This window comes from Solanum dulcamara, chromosome 2 (assembly GCF_947179165.1).
Source record: "Solanum dulcamara chromosome 2, daSolDulc1.2, whole genome shotgun sequence".
Taxonomy (NCBI): domain Eukaryota; kingdom Viridiplantae; phylum Streptophyta; class Magnoliopsida; order Solanales; family Solanaceae; genus Solanum; species Solanum dulcamara.
Window position 1 is genome coordinate 81505064 of NC_077238.1, and position 14898 is coordinate 81519961.

The 14898-nt window shown below is 35.5% G+C and overlaps 2 protein-coding genes across 2 annotated transcripts; both read left to right on the forward strand.

Moving 5' to 3' along the window:
* The first annotated feature begins 835 nt into the window (after positions 1-835).
* On the forward strand, positions 836-9980 carry LOC129881055 (peroxisome biogenesis protein 12). Its single transcript, XM_055955382.1, has 10 exons — positions 836-1122; positions 2822-2927; positions 3313-3461; positions 6259-6508; positions 6884-6993; positions 7639-7713; positions 8030-8116; positions 8253-8339; positions 9052-9189; positions 9705-9980. Exons 1-10 carry the CDS (start codon positions 1015-1017, stop codon positions 9774-9776), a joined length of 1182 nt encoding a protein of 393 aa, XP_055811357.1. The 5' UTR covers positions 836-1014; the 3' UTR covers positions 9777-9980.
* Positions 9981-11363: 1383 nt separating this feature from the next.
* LOC129881057 (multiple organellar RNA editing factor 2, chloroplastic-like) lies at positions 11364-14433 on the forward strand. Its single transcript, XM_055955384.1, has 4 exons — positions 11364-11869; positions 12198-12295; positions 12391-12456; positions 13993-14433. The coding sequence occupies exons 1-4, from the start codon at positions 11451-11453 to the stop codon at positions 14121-14123; spliced, it is 714 nt and encodes a 237-aa protein (XP_055811359.1). The 5' UTR covers positions 11364-11450; the 3' UTR covers positions 14124-14433.
* The last annotated feature ends 465 nt before the right edge of the window (positions 14434-14898 follow it).

Below are 14898 nucleotides of genomic sequence, written 5' to 3' on the forward strand. Positions count from 1 at the left end.
TTTACAATTACTGACATAAAACATAGTTTTTTGTTTAAAAGGTATGTGCAACACAACCTATAATATAATAGTGTTTGAGCTATATCTAAACTAAATATCGGGCAAAGGTACGTACTCTATCTTATGTTGAAACGTAATTCCTCTCGACTATGGTATGGGAAAAAAGAGGTGAGATCTACAAATTGAGTTTATTTTAGATAAATAATCGTATTTTAGGAGATTATGTGATCGTTAAACTTATTTTTTATATCATATACATGTATTCAATTTTTTCCTTTTCAATGTTTTTGCTTGTGCCTTAATAGTGATTCAACACGATTACTGATTTCCTCATCTTCATCTAAATAAATAAGTCATTCTAAATTCCGTAAGACTTTAGAATGACCCATAATATGAAAATCTTCATTATTGTATCCCCATAAGAGTATGGGTCATGGCCCAATTCAATGTAGTTGTTCATCCTTTCAGATTCAAATATTTATCATCGTTCTAATAAATTATTATCTCGCCAATTGAATAATCAGACCCAAACCCCTTTTTATGAGTACTCTTTTTGTTCCTCAATTCATATGATATTAACAACTATCAAAGGACAAGTTCTTACGCATTACTCAACCATTTGTAACTGAAACATTTGTTTCATTATACGTCTTATTTTTTGCTAATTTTGAAACAACGAAAATCTTTTTTCCTGATAATCACTTAAAAATTTAATAACTTTTTTAATTCTTTTATATATCAAAATAAAAATTTATAAAGGACTACAAAATCAAAATCTCCCGAAAATAAATGGAGTATGTAACAACAAAAGAACTAGTGTACCTAAAATAAAGAAAAGAAAAACTATGAACAAAAAAGAAGAAAGAGAAGAAAAAACTGTTCTTTTATCATCTTCCTCTTCCCAAAACATCGTCTCTCTCAATATCACTACTGAGAAGTATAACCGAATCTCAGAAGCAAAAGCAGAAGAAGAAAATCAGTTGAGAGAAATAGCATTTTTTTTTGTACAGAAAGATGTTGTTTCAAGTAGGAGGACAAGGGACTCGTCCTACTTTCTTTGAAATGGCTGCTGCACAACAGTTACCTTCTAGTCTTAGAGCTGCTTTAACTTATTCCCTTGGTGTAAGTTTGCCCTCTTTATTCATTTACCCAAATGGGTTTTCTAATTTCATATCCATTCTTCCACTATTTCAGTTTTTTTAAAAAATTTGGGGGTAGGGGTAGGGGTAGGGGAATGGGAAATGGGGGAGGGGATTATACGGTGGTGAATCGAACCCTCACTAAGACAACCAACTGAGTTACTAGGATTCCCACGGAGATGAATTATGAGAACCATGTTAGCTGGTTAGCGGGTAAATTATTTATGTATACAATTAATATGGTGTTTAGTTTCATTTAGAAATCCGTATAACTAATATATGTATAAGTTATGAGGGAATTTATGTACAATTTTATGTAGGATAGAAGGTGGAATAAGTAACACATGAACAACTAATTCCTGCATACAATATGATAATACATAAGGTTTGTTCATAACTAATCTATATTATTACTAATACCTGCATAACTCTCACTAGATACCAAATGACCCTTTATGATTTTTTACCATTTGTTCTAGCCTTAGTGGATACTTGGTACCTATTGCTGGTTGAAGGTGACAAGTATCACGTGGAATTAGTTGAGGTGCGCGCAAGCTAGCCCAGACTCTATAGTTATAATAAAAGAAGATAAATTATTTGAATTGGGATGAAATGGGTGCAAGTGAAGTGTAATGGGTATTGAGGATTTAAATATAGGAATTCAACTAGTCTGGGATTGAGGGGTGAAGGGTGATTGTTTATTAAAATACAATTAATAGTATTGCAATGAAATAGGTCAAAATGGAAGGTGATGAATATTGAGGATTTTGCATAATTCAACTAGATTGAGATTGAGGGACAGTTGTTATTAATGTTGTTGTGCAGCTGTATTTAGTAGATTTATCTTAAAAGATGAATCTTTATTATTAGATCGAAACGGGCCAAGTGGAGTATAATGGGTATTGAGGATTTGTATAGCGCAATTCAACTAGTTCAGAATTGTGGGGTGGATTTGATTATTGCTTTAGCTGTACTTATTAGTGGTGTCTTAAAGACAAAATTTTAGTATAAACAACAGCATACCCAGTGTAATTCCACAAGCGGGGTCAGGCAGGGTAGGATAGGATGTAGGCAGATCATACCTCTACCTTTCTGGGATAGGGAGGCTTTCCGATAGACCCTCAACTCAAATTAGTATAAACAGTAAATTATAAGTATTAGAAAGAAACGGGTCCAAGAGTGTAATGAAATATTGATAATTTATATAGTGGAATTCAACTAGTTTGGAATTGAGGGGTGGATTTTATCATTGTTGTGTAGCTGTGCTTATTAGATGTGTCTTAAAATACAATTATTAGCATTGCAATGAAGATGGGTCGAAATGGAGGGTAACGAATATTGAGGATCTAGCGTAATTCAACTAGTTTGAAAACGAAGCATAGTTGTTAAAGGCTGACGCGACGGGAAAACGACCACTAGTTACAAAGCTCCACTAAGGTATCAAGAGGGCTATCACAGTCAGGTGCGAATTTATTGTTGTAGAGTTGTACTTGGTAGATGTATCTTAAGACAAATTACTAGTATTGGAATGAAACAACACACAATGGATATAGAGCATTTATATTGTGGACTGCAATTAGTTTGGAAATGAGGCTTCATTGTTGTTGTTGCTGTTGTTATGGTTTAACTGTAGTTATGTGATGTGTGATGGCTAGTGTTAATTGCTGCGTGCTTGCTTGCAGGTTTTAGCATTAAGAAGACCTTTCATCCACAAAATTCTAGATTATGAGGATGAGTGCTTCGCTTTGCTTACACTAGTTCTTGAAACACATAGCTTACGAACTACAGGTGCTTATTTATCTTTCCAAATACTCCTCCATACCAAAAAGAATGACTGGTTGCTGTATGCGACTCAAATGATCAAGGTTTAGTCTGTATTCAGACGTTCTGAATATTTGTTTTTTCTAACATAATGTTTAGTAATGTACAAACTGTTTAAAAATACTGATCACATTTTTCATGTAGAACTTGTTTAGAAATGCATAAAAAGACTGTCGTTTTTTACTCTTCCAAAGAGTAATGCTGAGTATCTGTTACTGGGCCTACGGCTAGTATTTTCTTTTTTCATCTGTTCATGTGTGAATTCTCCGGTACAATTGCAGTTTCTGGTTAAAGGCGGAGCTAATTATTTGCTTTAGTTTTAGCAAACTCATTCCTTTTTACTTTTTGTCAGATGGGTCTTTTGCTGAGTCTTTATATGGCCTGCGAAGAAGGGCAGTTAAGATAAAAGTTAAGGGTGATAACAAAGGTCCAGATGCCAGAGAAGAAATTAATCACACTGGGTTGGAGAAGCGCCAAAAAGTTCTTTCAGTTGTGTTTCTGGTAATCTCTTACACTTGAATTACTCACTCATTGATCCCCAGGAGATCAAAATCGATGTTATACTTTCTATTGGCATATAAGTATCTGACATGACCGAAAGATTTCTTGGGAAACATAGGATCCAAAAGTAAACATACTGAGATGACTAAAACATATTCCTAACTAATTTTTATTACCTATATAGATTTTTTCCCTCCAATATGCTCTATCTTTCGATAGGTCTGCATTGGATTCCAAAAGTTTGAAGGTCTTTAGAAACAACTTCTTCCCATGTGATTTTAGGCCACCTCTTCCCTTTTTCACACCTTCATTCACAATGGTTCCACACCTACGGACTTGCACTTCTGGAGGTTGACGTTCGGACATGGTCAAACCTTCTCAAGTGACCTTCTCTCATTTTATCTTTGATGTGTAATACTTGGACCTTCTGCCAAATTTGGTCATTTTTAATCTTATCTAATCTTGTATTGACAACACATCTATTATATGGTAACACTCATCTTGTAAATATGTTGGACTTGTATACTGTTAGAATAGGAATAGGTGTACACAATTCTACTTAGAATAGGAATAGAAATAAGAATAGATTATAATATCCTACTTAGAATAGGAACAAAAATATGAATAATTTATAGTATTCTACTTGGAAAAAGATTGTTTTATAGTGTCTATAAATAGGGTCTTTGTGTAATATTGTTCTTTCACAATTCAATAATATTTTTCTCTTATATTTCTCACATGGTATCAGAGCCTCTACGATCTTAGTAGAGAATCAAGGAGCTTTCGCTGCCGGCAGGCGGCTATTACCCATATATGTCGTCCGTCTGGCCAATGGTTATGTTAACAAAAGTGGGGTCAATGATATATGTATGAATCTCATATTCAACAGAAGAAAACTCAGTTAGACAGGTCACTGTGCGTCAATTTTCGGTGACTTTCTAGGGTTGTTTTGTGTCAACCCCATATCCGTCATTGTTTGTGTAGCACCGTGCCATCTTTTTGGTGACTACTTTTTTCATATTTAATTTGTGTAGCACCATGCCATCTTTTCGGTGACTACTTTTTCATATCCGATTTGTGTAGCACCGTGCCATCTTTCCGGTGACTACTTTCTTAGTTGTGTAGGGTCATGCCATCATTCCGACCCTACCCATATCATTTTGTTTCTCAGTAGGGTCATGCCATCATTCTGACCCTACCCATATAGTTTTATTTCTTAGATTGTGACCATTTTCAGCCATCAAATCTAATAATCTAGGGCATGAACATGTTCCGGCCAGTTTTACGGTGACTTTCTTGTTTAAGATCTACTCATCTCTTGATTTCGAGATGTTCCATATATTTTATACCAGATTTCGAGCATTTTCCAGTGGCCATTGCATTGTTTCTGAGAGATCTAAGTTTTCCTGCTGTGTTTTCTTGCTGTGTTTTCTTTCTGTTTCAGATTTACTTTTGCCAAAAAAAAAAGGCATACTCAGATATTTGGACTAGATTACAGTGATATTTTCTCTCTCGTGGCTAAAATAGCATATGTCCGCCTTTTTCTATCTATAGTTGTCGTTCTCCATTGGCCTTTTAATCAGTTGGACATTAAGAATGTTTTTCTCCACGGTGATCTCTAGAAAGAAGTCTATATGGAGCAACCATCTGATTTTGTTGCTTAGGGGGGAGTCTGGTAGCCTTTGTATGTCGATTGTGTAAGTTACTCTATGGTCTGAAATAGTCTTCTCAAGTCAATCTATGGTCTGAAATAGTCTTCTCAAGCTTGGTTTGAGAAGTTCAATATTGCAATTCAGGAATTTATCACTCTGTGTTTTATTGATATATCGCATCAAATCCAGTGTTTCATGAGAGGAATAAGCACATTGAGATTGATTGTCACTTTATCAGAGAAAAGAACCTCTCAGGAGATATTTTTACATTGAGATTGATTGTCACTTTGTCAGAGAAAAGATACTCTCAGGAGATATTATTACAAACTTTGTGAAGTCAAGTGATCAACTTGCTGATATCTTCACCAAGTCCCTCACCGGTCCTCGTATTAATTATATTTGTAACAAGCTAGGTACATATGATTTGTATGCACCAGCTTGAGCGGGAGTGTTAGAATAGGAATAGGTGTACACAATCCTACTTAGAATAAGAATAGAAATAAGAATAGATTATAGTATCCTACTTAGAATAGGAATAGAAATATGAATAGTTTATAGTATTCTACTTGGAAAATGATTGTTTTATAGTGTTTATAAATAGGGTCTTTGTGTAATATTGTTTTTACACAATTCAATAATATTTTTCTCTTATATTTCTCACATATACTTTGACTTTCTCACACCTCCCAGCCTTGTAAACCTTCTAAGATTGAAATTCTAGAATGACTTTCCCCTACTCCTCGTACATTTCAGTAAGTTTTTCAGTCGAAATGTTGAAGATTTTTCTAAATGTTGCATAGAAATTTTTTGACAGGTTTGATTTTTGTTATAAATACAGTTGTTACTAGTTACCTTCTTTAAAAATATGTTGCATAGAAGACTGTCCTCGTGCCATCTGTTGCAGAAGCATACTGTACTTCCATCTTCGGGAACATATAATATAATGGAATAAAAAGCCTGGAATTGTTAGTGGGAATTGGAAGTCTTCTGGCTTCCTTTCTGATCTGCTAACTTTTTCCATGACTATTGCATCTAGTATATGTGTAAAGCTACGACTTCAAAAATGATTACTTGAATCAAGTTTTGCCTTTAAGTTTTACTGCTTTTGCTAAATGCAATGGCATAATGTCAATGTGCTTCTTTAGGTTATATTGCCGTATCTCAGATCAAAATTGCATTCAATCTACAATAAAGAAAGAGAGGCTGCTCTTCAAGCTAGTTTATGGGGCACTGAGGATGAGAGATTTGGTGACGCTGACTATTTTGATGGAGGTGGAAACTCCATAGTTTCAACGAGCAGTTCAGATACAGAAGAATCAGTTAGAGATCGTTTGAGAAAGAAAATTCGAAAGATCGTAGCTGCTTGCTACCCATGGATACATGCTGGAAATGAAGGTATATATAGAGTAGTTTCTGACTAGTGATTATGACTATGCTCCTGTTTTTTGTGTGTACTGTTCATTTTGTTTCACTCCTTGAAATGAGATGAAGAAGGTAATCCTGTTCATTCTAGTCATGTATTAATCTCTCATGTCACCCCTATTTGGCCTTACCACCCATCCGATGTCAGGACGACCCAAACCTTCATGGTGAATCAGCGCAATTTCATCTAAAAATGTCTCCCTTTTATCTGTTTGAGTTCTCAGTTAAAGTATAAAGTAATTTGTCATTAAAATACTGTACACATTATATGCGAAGCCATCCCCTTTGGTGAAGATTTTGAGCAGGTCTTGTTGTCATCGTTCACCTTCTCGTGTAATTGCCCTGCAGGTTTATCATTTGCTTACCAGCTACTGTATTTGCTGGATGCTACTGGATTTTACTCTCTAGGACTACATGCTCTTGGTATTCATGTTTGTCGGGCTACAGGACAGGAGCTGGTATGTCTGCAAACATTTTCTTATTAGTATCTGTCTAGGTCTGAAAGGTGTTATTAGTTGGTATCAGAAGTACGACCCCTTTGGAGAATTTGTAATGCCTGGACTATTAGAAAATACATGTAAGGTACCAGTGAATCAGAATGTATTCCAAGAACTTTTAGGTACCCTAGCATGAAATTCTGAAAGATTAAAGAACTAATGGTACGATGTTCGTTGACTCAATATGGTGCCTAATTTTACTGTGTCTGACCATCTAATTTTGTTACAAGTGATGTGAAATCTCTGTATCTGAATAGTCAACTGGATGATGTAATTTTCTGATGTGTGAAAGTTCCTTTCGGAAACTTGGAACATTGTGGATAATTCGGTTGAGAACTTTAGTTCTTTTCTGGTTTGATTATGATTCTCATGCTTACCTTACAAAAGAAAAAAGTGCTCTTGAGGAAGCAGTGCTTTAAGGCACGTCCTTCATATTACCTTGAATCACTGGGTATAGGTTTCAATTTAGATCTTTATGAAAAAGTTTCAATTTAGATTTGTATCTACCCAATTCACTCTCTTAACCAGTTGAGCTTATTTATTGGGTAATTCCTCTTTTATAAAATGTTGTTATTTATGATTTTCCTTTATGTGATGTCAAGGTAGATGGATACTTCTTCTAGGATTTCTAAAATAAGAAGCCGTGAACGAGAGAGACTTCGTGGCCCCCCTTGGCTAAAGGTCTGTGTTCATCCCGTAAATCTCTTTTCTGTGTTTCTATTCTTTATTCTCTTACTCTTTTTTTTTTGGGGGGGGGGAGGGGGGGAGGGGGGAGGTATTTGGAGCAACATGTTATGCTAGTTGGGACAATGTGTATCCCCTTTTTGCTTTTCTTTCTTGGTATTAATTTTACTTCTTAGTTGAGGTCCCCGGTACTTGTCCGAAAAAAATAAAAATGGAGGTGCCCTGTCTCTGTAGTGTTTCATACTTTCTCATCTAAAGTTATCTTCACAGCCAATATTCTGACCTTTATTCTTTGAATCGATTAACATTTCAGGCAGTACAAAGTGCTTTACTAAGTTGTGCATATGGAGTTCTTGACTATGCTCAAACTGGCCTAATTGCGGCAGTGTTTTTCTTTAAAGTAAGTGTTGTTTTGCTCAAGTTCTGCATATTTTCTGAATTGTTACCCTAGAGAGATTATTTTTCTTCTCCAGTTTTGTTGTGCTAATTTATCGATGCTATAACTATATTTCCTTTTTTGTTTCCAATGTACTCAGATGATGGAATGGTGGTACCAGTCAGCAGAAGAAAGGATGTCAGCTCCTACTGTTTATCCACCCCCACCTCCTCCTCCACCTCCAAAGGTGAGGACTAGTCTTGCAATTTGCTAATTTGGAATATGTAAAAGATAATTGTAACAGCCATACTGCTCCCACCTTTATTTGTTCGTGGTTCTTATTGGGTGAGAAAATACATTTGGTACTTGGTGGAAATAGATGTTTAGCTCTGAAAAGTGTCATCTGATACTTGGTTTTTGGCTTTTTCCAGTCAACTATAATTCTGAAACTTTAATCTGTGGTCACTCATCTCCGATTTGTCATTTACACCAATCCATTTAAGCAGTTGACAGGAGCTGGAGTTAAGGATCTAATATGAATATGAGTTATGTGTTACAATATATTGTGCATTCTGTATGGGAGAGCATCATCGTGTCAATATTAAATGATTGCAATTGGCCAATAAAGTATCTTATATAAAAACTCACTTGCTTTGGCATTCTTAATGTAGTTTGTATAAATTAATACCAGTATCTGAGCCAATTACCAATTGGAAGTGGGCAAGATGGTGACAAATCATAATTTGTCTAAATTCTCAACTTAGCAAATTAGTGTTGGCCTCCTTTGGAAAGTAATAACTTTTAGTCTTTTACAAACCATTTTCTGTTATGGTGAAATGTGGATCTGGAGAAAGTTCTTTCCGTTTTGGTCTTAAACTAGTTTTATTATGCATAGATGAAGTAGTTTTTTCTTGTATTCCTGATAAAATACTTATGTATAACGTTTTTCATTTAAGCAGGTTGCGAAAGAGGGAATTCCACTACCTACAGACAGAACACTGTGTCCTTTGTGCTCACAAAAGCGTGCAAATCCCTCAGTTGTGGCAGTTTCAGGATTAGTCTTCTGCTATTCCTGCATTTTCCGATATGTCTCTCAGGTAACATTCCAGAATCAGTTGATAGAATTTGTCTGGGAAACTAAATCACAATGTCTGTTAATTTGGTTTCTTTATAGTTAATATTGCAATAATTTCTTCCCCTGCTAATTGCAAATGGGAAAAAACTGCAAGGACAATGATTTAATTTTCTGGTATATGTTTAGACTTTAGATTGTATCATTGCCTAGAAGCTATTCCCATGACTAGATACTACTTTTTCTTTTTGCTAGCTGTTAGTAGAATCGGGAACGTCTAGACTTATTCTCGATTCCTTCTCTTCTCCTAAATGAATTCAACTTATATATACTAGTATGAAACAATTTTTACGCAATCAATGTACTTTGACTCGTTGCAGCAGGTTATGTGCCTTATTTTCTAGGTTTCTAATTCCACTTATTATGGACGGTTATCTGATTCTTTTACTCTGTCAATACATAGAGAGGCTAAACTCTTTGCGAATATATCCGGTGGTTCTTTTACACTGTCAATTCATGCCCTATTTTCTTTCTTTGCAGTATAATCGCTGCCCTGTGACATTAATGCCTGCAACTGTGGATCATATCAGAAGACTATTTCATGATGTTTAATTTAATTTCTGCCCAGGATCACAAGGGATGAATAATATAGGAAACTATGCTCTAAAATGAGATTATAAGTGAGACTTTTTTAGCAAGGCCCAAATCATGGCATTGCCTTGCAGCAAAGTATAGTTGAGCGTATTCTACTTTTGCACAATTGTTATAGTTCAAACTTTAGAATGCAAATAATCACAAAAAAGTAATTTATTCGCATCTGGTGTTTACACTAAATTATTGTTCCTCTTTCTCGTTGGCCCTTGTATGGCATGTGCAGTATTTCGCTAATGGAACAGCAGCTCGACACAGTTTGCCCTTTAAAGCTTATACGTAGTAGTCTCTCTGCGAATGAGAAGGAAAGTCAGGAGAAAAAACACGTTTCCTCTTTGCGAGATCTAAAAGTGGAGAATGCATATCATTTATGGGTACATAGGATTGAACATAACACAATGTTCTCTTGGCGATGCTTTAGGTAGCAAAAGCCTTTAGGACTTGTTGGAGCTTCTATGCATAAGGAATTGAAGTCGAAGATGGGTCAAAGTAGCTTTCCTCCAAGTCGATATCTGAAGAGCTGAAGGATGAAACGTGCAAAGTAATTAAGCTTATCTTCTTTTTTAGGGAGTCGGAGATGATCGAAGAGGCAGCAAAATAGGAACTTTTGAGCTTTTTTTACCTTCATGAAGTAGAAAAATATTATTACGAGTCACTAGTCTTGCATTCCTATCACATTTTACTTAACACTTCACTTTTTAATCTATTTAAAGAATTAAAACTACTTTCATCTTATCTCTATTAACGTGATATATCGTACTTAACTTTGAAAAAACGGATGAAATAAATTTTCATTTTGCATATATTTGACTTATATGTTAATAGTTTTTCTAAATCGTGTTCATTCAAATGTCACTATATAAAATGGGAAAGGTATAACTTAATAATCAACGAAGTGAGTGAATAATTACGAGGCACATACACCACTGATAACTTTTTCATATCTATCTAATAAACTAGTCGATTTATCAGAAATAACCTTGTTAACTTCGAGATTAAAATATCCTTTATGTATATTTTATCCTCTTCAGATTATTTTGTGAGATTATATTGAATGTGTTATTATTGTTCTGACATAGACTTTGAGTCCGTTTGGATGTGCTTAAAAAAAGTAACTTTTATGTATGAAGTGCTTTTAGAACTTTGAAGTGCTGAAAGTTATTTTTATAAATAATCAGTTGAGTGTTTGGATAAAAGTGCTTAAATGAAGAAAATTATATGAATTTTAGGGTTAAAAAAATAAAAAGGGTAGTTTGAGAATTTAGTTAAAATATAAAGGATATAAAAGTAATTTCCATGGTTAAAGAAAATGACTTTAAGCACTTAAAAAATAAAGTTAGGAATTCTAACTTTTTATTTTTGACTGACTTTAAGAACTTTATGGCTTAAAGTTAACATTAGGCAAATACGTTCAAAAGCTAAAAAATCAAACGGGCTCTTTAGCCTCTTCAGATTACGGCTGTATCGAATATATTATTATTATTCTAATAAAATAGTTGAGTTGCGGATAAGTGACACAAAAAAGAGTGTTAGGGTGCAATACGCCCACCCTTACCCCCTGTCCCCGCAAATATAACCCCATAAACCCTCAAAACCCTCGAAAAAATCTCAAAGCTCTTAAAGAAAACTTCATCAATGGCCTCCAAAATCACCAAATCCATCTCTCGAACTCTCAAAACTTCTCGCTTTTATAACTCTTCTCATCGCCTACTCTCCGCCGCTTCATCACCGTCAATTACTCAACCGCCGCCTCTTCCCGCCGTCGGATCTTCACCGCAGCCGTCTTTTCTGCTATCACACTCCCTTTTACCAACTAACCCTAATGGAATCAAACCGTTCAGTCTCAATACGGTTCGGCTCCGAGTGAACCGGTCCGGCAGCTCGCCTTACACTCCAGGAACCGGCGACCGAGCTCCGACAGAGATGGCACCACTGTTTCCGGGATGCGATTACGAGCACTGGCTTATTGTTATGGATAAACCTGGTGGAGAAGGAGCTCATAAACAGCAAATGATTGATTGTTACGTCCAAACCCTTGCTAAAGTCCTCGGGAGGTAATAAAAACATATTTTTTTAGTTGAAAATGTAATTTGACAGCTTCTAGTGTCATGTTCATAACCATTATCTTTTTTAAGTTGAAAAATATTGGTTGATTTTCAGTCTCAGATAGTGATAGTGTCAATTTTCTTGGAAGGGGAGAGTATAAAATGTGTCTAGATGGACTCATATGTGTTATTTTGTTCATGTACCTAGTCAAGTGTTGGAATGAAGAAGCAGGAGTTATTGAGGATTTATATGACCTACCCTAACTAGTTTAGGATTAATGCACAATAGTAGTAGCTGCAGTTATACCTATTAATGTAGTCTTTTTTGCATGTGTAGTGAAGAGGAAGCAAAAAAGAAGATTTACAATGTCTCATGTGAGAGGTACTTTGGCTTCGGGTGTGAAGTTGATGAAGAGACTGCTAATAAAATGGAAGGTCTGTTGAAAATGCTTTACTATCATTTGATTATATTTCTTGCAATAGCCATCAGTTCATAGTAAAGAATTGACTTGGAATGTTTGCTGCAATAGGTTTGCCAGGTGTTCTGTTTGTGCTGCCCGATTCCTATGTTGATCCTGAATACAAGGATTATGGAGGTAAACATTCTTTTAGCAATTGTTTGCTCTTTGTTTGGCAACAGAGTCATGTTCCGTAAGGTATTAGGAGTATGACCCAATAACTAGAATCAAATAATGCATAAAAGAAGTCTACTCCTGCTAAAAGTTTCTTTAAATTGTTGCCTTTTATCATTTATGCGTAACTCTGTCCAAAAATCAATCAACCCTTGATTTGAATTGTAAACTCTATGGTTTGTCTCACCAATATGAACATTTAGAAGTAACAAAACTTAGATCAATGATGGGTTCTTTGAAGAATATAGAAGTAGTGTCTGTCGTTTCTTTTACATAATGAAGGTATCTTGGCAAGGTCAAAGAAGATCTTGGAAGGCATTGTGTGTAGATAGACTAGAAGAACAAACTTTTTATTGGTAGGCTCTATGAGCTGCTTGGAGATAAAATCAGAATAATTGGTAACGAAGAGCGTCTACTAAGTCAAAATATAAAAAGATGTCATAATTTAAAGATTTACATATTTAGATATCACTGCTTTTCATAGAAACTTGCCAATTTCTGGTGATCCCAAAGCAGGAATACGACTAGTGAATTAGGAGAGGATACATTATCAATGGGTAAAGGGTTGTACATTGAGCATGAGGTTTATAATCATCTGCAGCAGAAAGTGCACTATCATGCAAGGGGTTTTAAATATATGAATTCACAATGCTGACTCATGTGCCTTAGCATACTCATCCGCTTTCTAAAACATGCCTTAAGAAGGATGGATTTATCAGGTCGCTAGGGGATGGAATATAGCCCCCCATTTCATTAGGGATTATACCTTATCTTTAACCCATTTACAACTCCTAATTAGCTTGCCATGCTAAGCCCAAAAACAAATCTCAAATTTTGCTCTAAACCGGTACAACTCATGCAAGTTACCATGTGCCTGTTTCTCTTGGGCTTTTCAGAAGAGGTTCTTTGTTTCCTACTAGTGAACTGATAGTATGTGATTACTTAGAAGTGTTCTGATTTTGAAGCTTCTAAATTTTATGGAGGTCTCCCTTTAATTGCTGCTTTTAAGCGTGTCGTTTTTCTTACTTTGATAAACTCATGACGTAGTGAGTTTGATCAAGAATTTCTATCTGAAAAAAATGCTGCATTGGTTGAGGCGAAGTTGTTGTCCTTGTATAGTATTTTAAGTTCACACTCAGTCTGTGAGTTAAATAGTTTCTTCAAGATCTCTTCTAATTGCGAAAAGTACAGAGATTGTCTTACTGGAAAATAGCAAATCCCCCCTCCCCCACAAGAAAAAATAAACCAAGCCAAATTGGTTCATGGAGAAACTGTTAAAAATAAACCAAGCCAAATTGGTTCATTGGAGAAACTGTTCCGTCTGTGACACGGCCCTTGGATTTTGTCTTGTTACATTATTATTATTATTCATGTGTCTTGAGGGTTTAGATTCATCTTGGTAAATACTAGTTTTAACCCTTTAGTAGCTCTTACTCCAATACCTTCGATGACGAATGTGTATGATTTTGCCATGACAATGATCTTATATTATCCTTGCAGCTGAACTTTTTGTCAACGGGGAGATAGTTCAAAGATCACCTGAACGACAGAGGAGAGTAGAGCCTGTCCCTCAGCGTAACGACAGAGTAAGACCCAATAGATACAACAGGCGCAGAGATAACATGCGATGAATAATATCAACGTAAGGAAGATTCAGTGGGTTAGACTTGTATTGCACGGTTGTGTGGAAGTTCATGTGTTAGAAACTTGATACTTTTGTTTCCAAGTCGGAACATGTCTTTAATTAAACTATTGCCTGCATTTGCTTTATTTCTCATTTCAAACCAGTAGTCCATCTTCTCAGTTATGAAGACTTGTCTTAAAATTTGCCAGATGTATATACTACTATGAGATAATTTTAAAAATCTAGTAGGATTGTGTCTGTGCTAATATGCCATTTTGGCAGTGAAACCTCTCTGTCAAAGGCTCTGCATTTTGTGACGACGACTTGGTATAACCCCATTTCCCTGTAACTAGTTATCGCATGGTTCATATCCGTAGCGTGTGGAGTTTGGCCAAATTAAAATGGCAAGGGAGCTCTCTACGTATTAACTAGTCCAAGTCAAAAAGCTAATACAAAAGTAGGGGAATTTTGGAGCAATGGTAAAATTGTTTTTGTATGACCTATAGCCTATGAGTTCGAGCTGTGGAAGTAGCAACTAATGCTTGTATTAGAGTATGTTGTTTACATCACACCTCTTGGGGGTGTGCTCTTCCCTGGACTCTTCTTGAATGATATGCCAAATAAGGTCGAATAGAAATTGTTTTCTGCTCTTTTCATTTCCAATTATATGGTTTTGAAGCTGCCACCGAAGTAAATGGAGTTTATTGATTGTTGTTTGAAGCACCTAACATGTAGCAGTACGTGAAGGTTTGTATCAATACTAATGTGAATATAAACTTGTG

Coding starts and splice junctions, on each gene's coding strand:
- LOC129881057 (XM_055955384.1), top strand. CDS start 11,451: ATGGCCTCCAAAATCACCAAATCCATCTCTCGAACTCTCAAAACTTCT. Junction 11,870..12,197: donor CTTGCTAAAGTCCTCGGGAG/GTAATAAAAACA, acceptor TTGCATGTGTAG/TGAAGAGGAAGCAAAAAAGA. Junction 12,296..12,390: donor GACTGCTAATAAAATGGAAG/GTCTGTTGAAAA, acceptor TTGCTGCAATAG/GTTTGCCAGGTGTTCTGTTT.
- LOC129881055 (XM_055955382.1), top strand. CDS start 1,015: ATGTTGTTTCAAGTAGGAGGACAAGGGACTCGTCCTACTTTCTTTGAA. Junction 6,509..6,883: donor GATACATGCTGGAAATGAAG/GTATATATAGAG, acceptor ATTGCCCTGCAG/GTTTATCATTTGCTTACCAG. Junction 9,190..9,704: donor TTTTCCGATATGTCTCTCAG/GTAACATTCCAG, acceptor CTTTCTTTGCAG/TATAATCGCTGCCCTGTGAC.